The following is a 14240-nucleotide window of genomic DNA, read 5'->3' as shown; positions in this document are numbered from 1 at the left end:
ATGTTATCATCCCGTTCTGTGTCTGTTTTCTTTTAGATTTTAGAGTGCTGACATCCCAAGAGGACTTTATGGACCGTTGTTTTCCCCTCTTTGCTCCTCCTTTGGCAAAATACAGAAAATGATATTCAAGGGCAGTCCCTGGGAACTTTGGGAAAGAAATAACCACAAATCTCCTAGGCAATTGAGATCTTCGGTTTCTGATGAGTCTTAAGGTATGATATATGGCATCATAATCAACATTAAGTTCAATAACCTTTTTTATTGCCTAAAAATGACAAGTCAAATCAATTTGGCTCTGACCGTGATAAAAACCCAAATATCTTACTAAAATAAATACTAACCAGCAGTGTGGAGACTGGGTAAGGCGAGTGAGGCACTTGCCTTGGGCACAAAATTTAAGGGGTCATTAAAAAAAAAAACACCTCAGTAATCAAGATAAATGATATTTTAATGCAATATTTTTAAAAGAGAAAATTAATGCAAAAAATACATGATGAAAAAAACATCAAAATTCTAAATACAGGATCAGTAACAGTGCCTTGCCAAGCCATATGGGAGCCTTAGACAAAAGGAAAAATCAGTAATACTTATTCTGTCTTTATGTAGAATTTCGATTCTTTATCACAGTTTTTTTGCATTAATTTTCATTTATTTAAATATTACACTAGAATATTATTTATCTTGATTACTGAGCTTTTTGATTCCTCCCTTAAATTTTGCACCCAAGATGAGTGCCCCATTTAAGGTAAGTTTTTCCATTTAACCTCACCCTAGTCTAGGCCCTGCTAACCAGAACAGTGATGGCTAGGGTAATAAAATGGTATATTCCCTCCTCTAAAGATGTTAATTCAGGGAAATAAAATATGTTTGGTTATATTTAAGTCTAGTTACTTACATTGGACAACCAACATCCATAATTTGGCCCTGTTTTGGCTATAGTCTCACTTAGAAGGTATTTCCCAAATCCAAAAAATGGAAAGGTTGTCTTTTTGTTAATTCTGTTGGAAGGCAGCACATTAGCAAAATCCATTACATTAAAAAAAAAACGTGCTAGGAAAAGTTCAACTAGTTCAATTCATCAAAAGTTTCTCCTTCCACGGAAGTTTCCTCTGGGTCTTTCTCTGTTGGTCTTGGCAGGAGAGGACCTGTGGGGTTTTCTCCGGTATTCCACCCTTGTCCACCCCCCTTCGCTGACTTTGCTTTCCTCTTCATTGGCTCGTGAGTCAGTGTCTGTGCACAAAGGCATCCCTGGGATGGTCCTGGGTTGATGGGAGGCATTTGCGCTTCTCTTAAAGTCAGGTGACTGGTGAGTATTGAGTGCTGACTGAGAAACCCTGCAGAATTTTCCAGAATATCTTTCTCTTGAAGGAGTGGAATGCTGACTTTTTCCACTGAATCTTCCTCTGGGAGAAGAACTGAGTGATAGGCTAGCATGATTGTATTTGTTCCTGCTTCTATCTGAGTATCGACCCCTCTCTAAAGAGCTGTCAGTATTAAGACTGGAAAAGCCACTATCCCTGGAGTTGAGATGCAGAGAAGAGAAGTCTTTGGTCAGTCCATACTGAGTAGGAGAGGAGCTTCTGGACTGGTTTATAGGTGTAATCTGTTGGTACTTAATGGGCCCCTGGGTCCGTCTCACAGCAGCAGCATAGGAGTCCTGGTCATTGAGATAGGGGAAGAATTGTGACCCCAGGATGCGGTTGCTCTGGGAGCGCTGTAAGGAGGTGTTGGATGCAATCTGCCGCATCCTCAGAGTATCCAGCCACTGGCAATCAGCACCTGCGGAAGAAATGGAAATGAACATCTTTGAAGCTACAGTAAATCTGCATGCCTAATTCATAAGCCTGTCTCAGGATACTTCAAGCCTATTTGGGAAGCTCGAAGTTTTACCATTCATAGACATTCTAGGCTAGTTATAAGGACATTTCCTTTATTATTATAAGTACTTAAAAAAAAATAAGGACATTTATACTTACCAAATTTATGCTATATGCTTGGCACTGTTCCAAAGGCTTTTCGTATAGTATCTCATTTAACCCTTCAAAAATCTTCTCAGGTCAACACTAATAATATCATTCTAGAATTGAGGAGACCGAAGCTTGAGAGGTGAAGTCACTGGACCCACGGTCACTCAGTTAAGAATCTCAGGTCCTTCTGCATCTAAATCCCATCTTCTTCCCACTTAGCCATGTTGTCACTTCTAGAAATTGCTGTTTAAGTGTCTTTGGATGGCAGAGGTATGTTTAGTAAACAAAAGGCTTTTTGCCAACCAGCACTTTTAAATCCTCAAGAACCCTAAATGCAGATAAAAGAAATTGGGTTCTAATGGTTGAAACAGCTAGACATTGTTTGGGAGAAAGACAGTTCATATCTCCAGAGGAGAGATTCCTGAGGTTCAGGAATAAGAAATGTTTTCTGCATGAAAAATGAAGCTTCATGGCAAACAGGAAGAAGTTATGGTAAAAGAACATGGTTAATTAACAAGAGCCATTTAGTAAGCTATATTTCAGTGAATAAGCAAGTTCCTCACATTTAAGATGGTCTCTGTCTTCCCAAGGGCCTGAGTTGCCCGCATTCTTGAGTTCCCTGGCGTCCTCATTGAGCTACTCTGGCCCTGCTTGTGCCGATGGAGCTTCTGGAGAGGAACAGAGCATGCCTACCTCCCTCTGCCAGCAAGCAGCCTCCCTCACTGCTCTGCACAGGTGACTCATGCCTCTCAGGTGAGGGACGCATCCAGATACAGGCGACCTCCTGTGTTCAGACACTCCTCACAGGCTTCATTCAACCACCACACGCCTTCTTCCCTTCATTTGGACTTCTCTGAAATCCTATCTTCCAACAGAACCCTGATTTTGTGCAGTGTCCAACCCCCTCCATGGGGCCATGTGCATGGGGGAAGCTGACCACATCTGGCTCTAAGGCAGACTTCGATTCGTCCAAGCCAGACATAGCGAAGCCATGGTTAGGAATGCACAAGGTGCTCAGCTCTGGCCATAGCAACCTGAAAGGTAGTCTGCAGGGGGTTTCTAAGCAAGTCTGTCTTACTCCAAAACATGAGAACAGGGAGGGGATTGACCTCTCATTTCCTGTGGGCGTTATCATATCTTTATGTGATGACTGTGAACACGAGAGGAGCTAGGCTGAGGGCAAAGGCAGCATATTGAGGATGGCAGAGTGGAAAGAAGGAAAGGTTCATTTCTCATCCTTAACATGGTTGAGCAGCTTATCGTACTGCACCTGCAGCCCCGCCTACCTCTGGACTTCTCGTTATGGAAGACAATAAATTTTATTATAGTTAAAACCCGTGTTATTGGGTTTAGAGTACTGCCCAGGATCCTGGGCCCCCTGGCTGGTGGGCGTTTAAAAACACCTAGTCTGGGGTTCCCCTGGTGGCGCAGTGGTTAAGAATCCGCCTGCCAGTGCAGGGGACACGGGTTCGAGCCCTGGTCCAGGAAGATCCCACGTGCTGCGGAGCAACTAAGGCCGTGCACCACAACTACTGAGCCTACGCTCTAGAGCCCGCGAGCCACAACTACTGAAACCCGCGCGCCTAGAGCCCATGCTCCGCAACGAAGAGAAGCCACCACAATGAGAAGCCCGCGCACCGCAATGAAGAGTAGCCCCCGCTCGCCGCAACTAGAGAAAGCCGGAGAGCAGCAACGAAGACCCAACGCAGCCAAAAATAAATAAAATAAAATAAATTAATTTAAAAACAACAACAACAACAAAAAACACACCTAGTCTGCTTGGCAAGCGAGTCCTTATAGTGGAGAACACAGAAGCTAGGCTCTCATAACTCAGGGACACTAGCCATCAGGGTACTTTGTTTCTATGCCACCAAAGAACCTTCTGTTATGGCTTCTCAGGTATATTTTCTTATTGGGAAGAAGAGGCACTGATCAGAAAACATGTGTTTCTGGTTTGTTGGGGAGGTATGTTTCTCAGGTGAAAAGTGATTTGCATGGGGTTTTATGTATCCATCTCCTGCATGTTTGTTAGCCTGACTCTGGGTTGTATTAGAGTTTCTAGACCTGCAAAGGTGAAGGTCAGAACTTCTTCCCTGAAGCTAGCAAATAATGACCAGTTCAACAGCAAGTCAGCCTGCCTTCCTCTGTTATTTCTAAATGGTTTCTTTGTAGCATCTGTAATTACTATCACCACTAGCCAGCACATGTATTTCATGTTTTCTCTTTCTCTATCCTCCCTTCCTTCCTTACTTACTTTTATTTTCCCCCCGCCCTCCCTTCCCCTATCATTCTTTTTTTTTTTTTCCTCATTTTTTGGCTGCACTGCACAGCACGTGGGATCTTAATTCCCCAACCAGGGATCAAACCTACATCCCCTGCAGTGGAAGCTTGGAGCCTTAACCATTAGACCGCCAGGAAAGTCCCACCCCTATCATTCTTATACTTTGACGGATCCTTGGTGTTCAAGACTCAAGAGGTTGCCCCAGTGATAGCAGTGATTCTACAGGAAGGTTTGCTGGACATGGAAGATGATTCTTTATCTACAATTTTGGAAACTAAATATATATGTGTATAAATATACATACATATTTTTATTTATCAATATAATCACTAATTTTCATCTTTTATGGTAGTTATCCAAATATTGTACTTTATTATAATATGCCCCTATTTCCAAGCCCATAAATACTACTTTCCATATAATTTGTGTATAAAACCAATATTCTAAAAAAAGAAAAGAAAGTATTATATTAGAAATCTATATCAATTCACAGACTGGCCCTTATCCCTGGTCTGAGGATTTGACATTTCCGCTTTGGAACATGTCTAGTGCACAGCTGACTTACTTGAGTCAGACCTGCTTCCAGGGTTGCCCTCTGAGTTGGGGAATAACGTCTGGATGGCAAGCTGGACAGCTTTCACTTCATCCTGAGGTTTCATTCTACTCCACTTAATTGAATGGACGTGCTTAGTGCTTTTTGGAGCTCTAACATCGCTCTGTAAAAAAAAAAAAAAAAAAAAGGGAGAGAAACCCACAACCAAATATACACATGTTTATAAAATAGGAAGGAAGGAAAACCAGGTTATCATATCGCTTCAGTGTAACTCCTTAGAACACTATCATAATGCATTAGGTAAAATATTTGCACCGTTTACCTGAATATGGTAATCTGGTTAAAAGAAAAATTTTAACCACTTTATTCCTTAGTGGACTATAGTAGTTAAAAAGGTGGTTGTCTTCTCTAAGAATCTGTTAGTTGGCAAATCTCATCTTACCTCTTCGTTTAATAAGTAATGATAAACAATGTCTTTTGTTTATAGTAGTTGAATACAGATATTTTGTTGAATAAATAAAAATCTGACCACTATTTTGCCCAGGACTGTCTGTGATCATCCTGGGTAACTGGGTGAGTGTGGGTAGGTTGGTGAGACTAATTACCCCCATGGGAGGGTACAGGGTAACAAATGCAAAAGTGAGGCAGGATAGAGAATTAAGAATAAGGATTAGAAAAAGGAGAGGACGCCGGATCAAGAGACACCACTTTCTTTGTCCTGTGCTCCTCTCATCACCAGGTGTCACAAATCAGACTAGACTGAAGAGCCTCTATCAAAGGATTTGATATGGTTATGAAAATACATTTTTTAAAAAATCCTGAAGTGACTGTTACAAACACAAGTAGCATATCATCATGGGGCCTGAGAAGGAGGAAGAAGGAGAGGAGGAAGAGGCAGGAGAGAGAGAAAGAGAAGGAAAAACTTGGTGAGGTGTATCTCCAGAACTAAGGCAGGTAGAGATGAAACTTGGCTGTTATGACTGTCCAGTTACTAAAAGAGGGCTTTTCCTTAGTAGTGGGGGGAGCTGGTCAACAGGCTCTAGAATAGTCCAGATTCCAAGTTCCTCAAGACCAGTCAACTTCTTTTATTTAGGTTCTGTGCCCTGCAGGCAACGCTTTGACAGTTAAGGCTCTTTCTCAGGTGCCTCATCCCTGACAGGCAGTGCATCCTGGCTGATGAGGATAAATCATTGCTGTTGTCCTAATTAGCTTCCAGCATCGGGTCACCCTGGATAAGCGGACTGTCCAGGGTTTGGATTTCTCACGTTAAAAAGCCACACCCTGGCAGCTCAGAAGACCATCCCAATGCAGCAGCGCACTAAGTCCCATTCCAGGCTGACTTCCCTCACCTTACTGCTAGGAAGGGAACAGATAGAACAGGAAGAGTGGAAACTGTATTCACAGTCAGAGGACCTGGGTGTGACTCCACCAACTCTCATTGACTACCCCAAGCCTCGGGACCGCCTTTCATCTCTCTGAGCCCGTTTTCCCTAGCTGCCAGGTGAAGACAATGCTCCCTATTTTTGATTATTTGCACAAGGTTAATGAGATAACACAGGTGTAAGCTCCTGTCGCAGTACCTAGGTCATGGCAAATACTTATTAAATGTTTCTTGGGTGAATAAATGAGTGAATGAATGAGGGCATGTCCTATTAAGGGTAGCTGCATCCTAATATCTCCATGGGTGCCAAGACTCTGCTGTAACTGTTTCCCTCCACCCCGTTCCCCCAGGGTTTCTCTATCTCGTGAAGCAGATTTTCCCACCACCATGAAGACCTTGCTGATTTTAAAAACATAATTAGATCATTTAAAGCAGCAGACTACTTAAAACACCCACTGGCTTCCCACGGTGCTTAACAGTAAATCTAAACTCTTCACTGCTGCTCGGGAGGCTCTGTGCTCGGCCCCGCCCACCTCTCTAGCCTTGTCACGCCCTCTGTGCTTCAGGAACTTGCACTTGCCCTTCCTCTGCTGTTCCTTGTTGCCTCCCCCTCAGAGAAGGGGCCTTCCCTCACCACCCAATCTAACGCCCCGTGTCTCACTATTTTCTGGTTCTCACTTATCACTCTGAGATTACTTAATTATCATCTATCTCCCCCACTGGAGTACATATAAGCCTCGAGAGAGTAGAGATTTAGTCTCTCCTAATCACGGAACGTTACTCGTTGGTAGGTATTTGCTAAATATATTAATTTTAATTTTAATAGCACATTTTTCTAAAGTATACGTTTTTCTATTTTTCCATTTATGAAATATATGGAGTCTGGTTTTGATAGTAGATCCCCCCTTACCCCAGGTGGTAGTAGAAGTTGCACTCTGTGAAGAATTGCTGATCTACCTTCACCCCTAGACTCTAAGCACCGAGAAGGCAGGGCTCTGTTTTGGTCACTGTTCCGTATCCCCAGTACCTCACACATGCATACGTGGTATGCAGAAGGTGCTCAATCATTAACTGATGCATGAATGAATTACTACCTCAATCTCTAGGCAAGTGTATCCCATTCTCAATCCTTCCCAACACTTTGTTAGAATAATTGTATTGATCTTCCCATACTCATGTTGGTTAAGTAGTTTCTCTTCCAATAAATTTTAAGCACTCTGAGGGAGCAAATAAATCCCTACGGAGAAACTACTGATGGTGAAGCCAACAGGAGCCCACCCCCTGCCAAGCTTACCTCATATGTGACTGTGCATTCTACAGTCTGATTTTCCATTATTCCTATAATCCACTTCTCCATTACAAACGGGGGCTGAAAAAAACAAAAGTTAGGATGGGTGTTGTGCCATCATACAGCCTGCCCTGCCTGCTACAGCGCAGGTTTCTTGGAGGCCGGCTGGGCCGTACACAATTGGCAAATAGGGCATGATTCAGGTTATCATGAAAGCCATGATGTCAGATTATTAGGAAACTCATGTTGGTTCACATGTGATTACTCACAACATGCTAATGTCTAATGTTTGGGGGTTTGGTTTCATAAGATATCCTTTCCTATGTTTGTGAACAGCTAATCTTGTGTCCCACAATCTTCTCTTTTCCGATACATCACTCAATCCAATCATTAGGTCATTAACTCAAGCTAATGTCTGGAAGCCTCAGCGGAAAGCTTTCTCACAATTAGGAGAAAGCCTTAACAACCCTAGAAGACCCTAAAGTGACTTTTTTGGGTGCAAGCAGTGGCTTGTTTAGCGGCTTCATAACCACCCTGCTTTCTGGCTATATCAGGCTACTCGGCAATGCTGTAGGTGCAAATGAAACTGGGAAGATATTTCTCCACTATATTAAAATAAATGAGTAATAAAGAAGCCTATGCCTTGGATCCTATTTTAAGTTTGATGAAAATGGTCTTTATTAGAAGTGAAGCTCCACTCTCTTCCCACCCCCCAACCCATCATTCCAGGTTTAAGGCTGCAAATGACTGACTGGCCATGAGATAGGCACAAAGCAAATGTAGAGATTTAACTGGGCTTTTTTTTTTTAACAAGAGAAAAACAAAGAGATTTTTATTAACATGTATACCTCATGTATACACAGGAGATACCCAGGGAAAAATGAGTAACTCAAAGAATTCAGGATTAAATGCCATCTTTATAGAGAAAGGGGAAGAGGGGGATGTAGGCCTCTCGGAGGAGAGTAAATTATTTTTAGGAAAGACGAATGGGCCCTTAGAGGAACAGACGGGAGGTTTGTGACAAAGTTTGTCTGGGTATGGAGTCAACTTCTAGTCTCTCCTGTGACAAGAATCAATCTTCTCTGGTTTTTTTTTTTCTTCCTTAATTAGGATTTTTATTATTTCTGTTGATGTTAAAAAGTTCTACAGATTTTGAACGGCCCGCCCCAATCCTGTTTTTCCCATAAGCCCTGTTAATGTTGCTGCGTGATTTTGCAGAAGATACGGTTCCTCTAGAATGCACATATGGCCTTAGAGCAGAAGCACATGTATTCAGTTTTATAACTCCACCCCGTTCTTCTTGCTCTGAGTGACTTCCTTCCGTTATCAGGCAATGACTTGCTTCTCAGTGACACTGAAGCCACTAACAACTGGCGGCAACCAGAGATGGCACAGGTGGGGAGGAAAGAGAAAGTGTGTGTCCAGTCTCCAAGATACCAAAACAGTCTGTCCCAACAGAATAAGGGAAAGGTGAAAGCAGATCATAACCTTTATGATAAATAACATAACTTCCAGTTACTCAGGGCAATCCAACAAGGAATATGCATATGCTTCTAAATTAAAAGGACTTGGGTGGTTAGCAATCTCATGCCTGGGAAGCGAACACCTTCGCAAGTCTAATGCTGTGGCTTTGAAGACTCTTTTCACTTCCCCACTTGTGTTTGTGCCATGGCTCTTTGCTGCCAGCCCCATTTTCCTCACTGAAACCAAATACACAGTCAAGAGTGTACTAGAGTTAATGGCTTATGTGACGTTTAGGGTGACTGTCCTATTGACATCATGGTTATTCACCTGAGTTGTTGACCTTCTACAATTGAAGTCTTATATGTATTTTTTCAGTATTATTGGACAGATTTGAATTTTTTCCATTTTGAAGAGAAGCTAAGCATTTCTCTAAGACTGTCTTCAGTGTTTTAATGGGTGTGCTTGTACCATTGACCCCAAAGTAGTAAGATGCTCTCTGGCCACTCCGGGAATTCATAGGTGTGAACTCAAGGAAGCCGTGAAGACTTCAACATGTGTTTCATGAATAATCTCATCTCAGTTCTTCAAGAAATTCAACACCACCAAGAAAGCCTTTCTCCTGACAAGTTTTTAAGAGTTTAAAATGACCCAAAATTCGAGGTAAATATTTACATCATTAGCATTTTCTTTCCTTTAATAAATGACAGAATACACATAAAGAAATGTAGAAGAAAGTTAAAAAAAATTAAACGACACTTTTTTGTAGTACTTTTTAGTTCACACAGCGTTAAGTGGAATTTTAACAAAAAACTATTATGATCTCAATCTGCTAAATAAAATGTGCCTTTCAACAGCCAGCTTGAGGCTGAGCTGGTATGAGCATCACAAGCACAAAAGCACACTGCTGGGGTATTTTAATGTCTTTGATATCTGTGAATTCAAAAAAGCTTTTAAGCAGTAAATAGAACTCTACCTTTGTCATCTTTAAAATCTCTGCATCAGGTAGGTTAGTGTTGAATGTCACATCTTTGATGTAGGTTATTGCAATTTCATCCCCATCCATTTCCATATACATTTTCCACTTACAATCCTGGAATTAAAAGAAAAATTATAGAATTTGAGAAAGTAAAACAATTTTTTTTTTTTTTACTCTCAATGTTTTGTAACACATGACGTATTCTAAATGATTACTGGAGTGTTTTTTTTTTTTCTTTATCAATAAAAGGACATGAAATTAGATCTCTTTCTATATCTAAATAATCCCCAGGTGGGGCAGTCTTGAGACACCATTTATCAATCTAAATGTTCTATTATAGGCGTTGCAAACTCCACATCCTAAAGGAGCAAGGCAGATAAAAATGAATAAAGCCAGGCAGTTTCATTACAGAGCCTTAAATTGTAATCTTTCAAAATAGACCCACTTAATTTACATATTAAACATTGTAAGGATATTTTTGCATTGACCCAAAGAAATGTGGTCTTCCCACTTTTTTTGAAATATAAGTCCCTCTTGATCTACCTTTCACTTTTCCAGTGTTGGTAATGACATGGGTTCAAGAAATAGCTCCCTTTCTTCTTAACAGGAAATGTGAGGATGTACGGCAATGCATAACTGGCCCAAGCATTGGGGGGGTCATGGGAAGGGTTAAGGGACTCTTGGGATCTAAAGGGCAACTGCCCTAAAGGGACAGCCACCACTCAGCTTCTGTTGATTGTTCCCATGTGGGAATATGAGTCTAGTCTTGCTAGGTCCTTTAATGATTTATGAAAAGTTGGATATCTGATTCTTGTATGAAACCTCTTGATTTTTTAAATGATGGTATGTTAATTAAATTTTCAGTAAAACCACGATGTAATGAAAGAGTGCTCTGCACCATTAGTCACCAGGGGAATATAAATTAAAACCACAATGAGATACCACTATATACCTACCAGGTGGCTAAGACTGATAACATCAAATGTTGGCTGTGATTTGGAGCTACTGGGTTGTTGGTTGGAGTGTAAATGGTAAAATCACTTTGGGAAAAGTTTTGGCAATTTATTATAAAACTAAACATATATGTACTCTATGACACAGAAATTCTACTCCTAACTATTTACCCAAGTAAAATGAAAAAAGACGTGTACAGTATTGTTCTGAGCAGCTTTATCATAATAGCTAAAAAACTGGAAACAGGCCAAGTGTTGACCAACACTTTCATAGAATGGAATATACTCAGCAATACAAAGGAACTAATTATTGATGCATGCAACATGGATAAATCGCAAAAGCATTACAGCGAGTGAAATTTTGTATAAAAAGAACAAACTAAGGCTTCCATTTACATGAATTTCTAGAACAGACAAAACCAATCTACAGTGGAAAATATTCAGAAAAGTGGTTGCTTCTGCAGATGGGGACTGACTGGGAAGGGGCATGAGGGGACTTTCTGGGGATGCTAATGCTCTATAGATAGTGGTTTGGGCTATATAGGTGTATGCATTTGTTAAAACTCAGCAAATGTATACTTCAGATATGTGCATTTCTTACTGAACTCTAGTATACTGAAGTATTTAGGAGGAAGTATACTCGTATCTGCAAATTACTTTGAAATGCATCAAAAAATAAAGATTGATAGATGGTTAAGAAGATAGAGGGATGGACAGATATGTAATAAAGTAAGTAGCTGCTGATGCCTGAATCTAGGAGTTGAGTATACAAGAATTCCTATAAAATTTTTTCAACTTTGCTGAAAAATTTACATGAAAAATTTAATAATAAAAATGTTGGGGTATAAACACTGTGTATGCAATCAAAAGGAAAAAGAAACCCATGTCTGTGCACCAAATTTGACCCCTGGATCATAAATTCATCTTCTTTCTTATATTATTTGAAGAATGAAGGATTCTGAGAGATTAAGGATAATGCACTGAGCTCCTTACATGCTGAAACCAGAACATGCTCTCACACAAGCAGACCTGGAATGTTCCCTGAGCAAGCTCGGACACAATTATCATGGAAGAACGCTAACAAAGGGGCTGCTGAAAACCTGTTGGCTTCAGTAGGAAGCTGGGGGGGCCCCATGTTTTAGGAAAGCTTCTGGACGAATTGCAGCACCAAGAAGGGCCCAGGCCTGAAGGGAGGGCCCACTTTGCCCAGCCACATTCACAAGATGGAGAGCCAATTAGTGAAGGAAAAGGTCTATTCAATAACGTGAAAAACTAGCTCTTGGCTAACACAAGTCAAATTAGTCGCTCAGAATTGACAAATCTCTCAGTATTTCTTTGTTTTGGAGCCACTGCTACCCTGGCAACGTGAGCCCTGAGATAACTGGGCAGGATAATTAGTCTTTGGAGTCATGACTGCTCTTCTCTGAAATAGCAAGAGGCTTCTCAAGGCAGTAGCTGGAATAAAAAGCCTTAGAAAAGACAAGTTTACTTAGTTCTGTTTTTTGTGGCTGTCAAGTTTTGGAATGAAGTTAGTCAAAAGCACAGTTAAAAGACCTTGAACTGTGGTGCAAATGCCCAATCCCCTCTGCTTCACCTCCGTGACCTCAGGCCCCAATCAGACCCTGCCGAGGACAGGCTCGGGGAGCTCTGCGTGGAGAAGGGTCTGACTGGAGGGAACCCAGGCTGCAGAGTGCTTACTATGCTTTCGGCACCTTGCTGGGTACTTACACTGTGCTCTTTTATTTGATATCCATAATGACCCTGCAAGTTAGCTTTATTTTCCCATCAGGCAAGTGAGAAAAATGAGGCTTAGACAGGTTAAGGAATTTTTCTAGGTTTTCCTAGCCAAGAAGTGGTGGAGGTGGGATTAGAAAAGCACAAGGCTGGGGACTTCCCTGGTGGTCCAGTGGTTAAGAATCTGCCTTCCAATGCAGCGGACACGGGTTCGATCCCTGGTTGGGGAACTAAGATCCCACATGCCACGGGGCAACTAAGCCCGCACACCACAATTAGAGAGAAGACCCAACACAGCCAAAAATAAAATTAAAAAAAAGAAGGCCCAAGGCTGCTTGGCTCCAAAGTTGGAGGAGATACTAATAGGTAAGGGCAACTGGGAGGGTGGCAGGACAGACTCATTGGATGGTTGACAGAGCTCCAGAATGGGACCAGCTATTAAAGGAGCAGGACCAGAGAAGACTTTGCTAATACAACCAAAAAAGCAAGCGGTCACAGGTCCTCCCCTAAGCCCCAACTTCTTTGTTTCCTCAAAGTCCAATGTGGAGAAACAGGATCTAGATATAGGGTTACAGACCTTTTATTTTTTTAATTCTTTTCCTCTTAGCTGAAAGAAAGCCTTTTACCTGAACCATAAAAGAAGCTATTTTCTACAGAAGCCATAAAACTATAATCAGAGAAGTGATAAGACAAGAGGGGCATTATCCATTCATTAAAAAGTAGGCATTGATTGTTACACAGCTGGGAGAGAAAGAAAGGAAATATGCAGCGTTCACCCAAATTATTAATTTAATGTGTCAAGGCCCTGATGTAACTCCTGGGTATTTTCAGGACATGTATGATTTTATTGTTGTCTAGTTAAGAAAAGTAATCTACAAATAAAGTAATGGAATTCTTTAAATTCTGCTCAATTTTAAATTACCCTAAGGTATTCCTAGCATTTTTGTTACTCGGTGAGCCAAAGGTGTCCAAAAGCATTCTCCACAACTCCCAGGATTTAAACAATTTATTGAATTCCACAGGACCCGACTGCAGACGGGATGCCGCCGTGTACCGAGTTCTTAACCAACTGATCATTGGAAAGGTTTTCATGTGAATAAGAATGAATTAAATCATCAATAATATCACTAAAAATAACAATTCTGCATATTTATGAGCCTAATATAGAATTTTACAAGCACAATTGCTAGCTTTTCAGTATCTTGGTAGTGATACGGACCAGATAGTGGGAATAGACTCTGATTTAAAAACCATTCACTTTTACCAGGGTGAACTATTGATTTTGGCTTGATGTGAATGACAGAAATGTGGGTATTGATTTTTGAATGGGAAACATTCAAGAGTTACTTTGAACGTCTGCGAACAACTCTTGATCTTGACAGGCAGAAATCAAAAGCAGACAGCTCTGTATTCTGAGAGAGCCCATGGGGGCCTTGAAGGACTCCTTTTCCAAAACCATTTCACCCCTGGCAGTCTGTAGTGCTTCTGTTATTCACTCATTTGGTTTAAGGTGCTGCGGATTCCTATTAAAATGGAAACAATATAGGAAAGGATCATCATTGAGCCATTACTGGGGGAGCAAGACAGGGGTGAGGCGAAGGATCACAAGTTTTTTTTTTATTTATTTATTTTTGTTTGCGTTG

The 14240-nt window shown here is 41.2% G+C and overlaps 1 protein-coding gene across 1 annotated transcript in view; it reads right to left on the bottom strand.

Annotated features, from left to right (window-relative positions):
- Positions 1-664: 664 nt before the first annotated feature.
- Positions 665-14240, bottom strand: part of MAP3K20 (mitogen-activated protein kinase kinase kinase 20) — a 163127-nt gene continuing 149551 nt past the window's right edge. The window contains exons 17-20 of the mRNA XM_061202086.1: positions 9908-10024; positions 7477-7551; positions 4814-4964; positions 665-1779 (exon numbers count right to left, since the gene is read on the bottom strand). Of these exons, the coding sequence (XP_061058069.1) occupies positions 1079-1779; positions 4814-4964; positions 7477-7551; positions 9908-10024 (1044 nt within the window). The 3' untranslated portion in view covers positions 665-1078. The remainder of the gene's footprint in view (positions 1780-4813; positions 4965-7476; positions 7552-9907; positions 10025-14240) is intronic.

Source organism: Eubalaena glacialis, chromosome 1 (genome assembly GCF_028564815.1).
Source record: "Eubalaena glacialis isolate mEubGla1 chromosome 1, mEubGla1.1.hap2.+ XY, whole genome shotgun sequence".
NCBI lineage: Eukaryota > Metazoa > Chordata > Mammalia > Artiodactyla > Balaenidae > Eubalaena > Eubalaena glacialis.
Note: the sequence above shows the minus strand (reverse complement) of the source record. Positions and strands in the feature narration are given on the sequence as shown.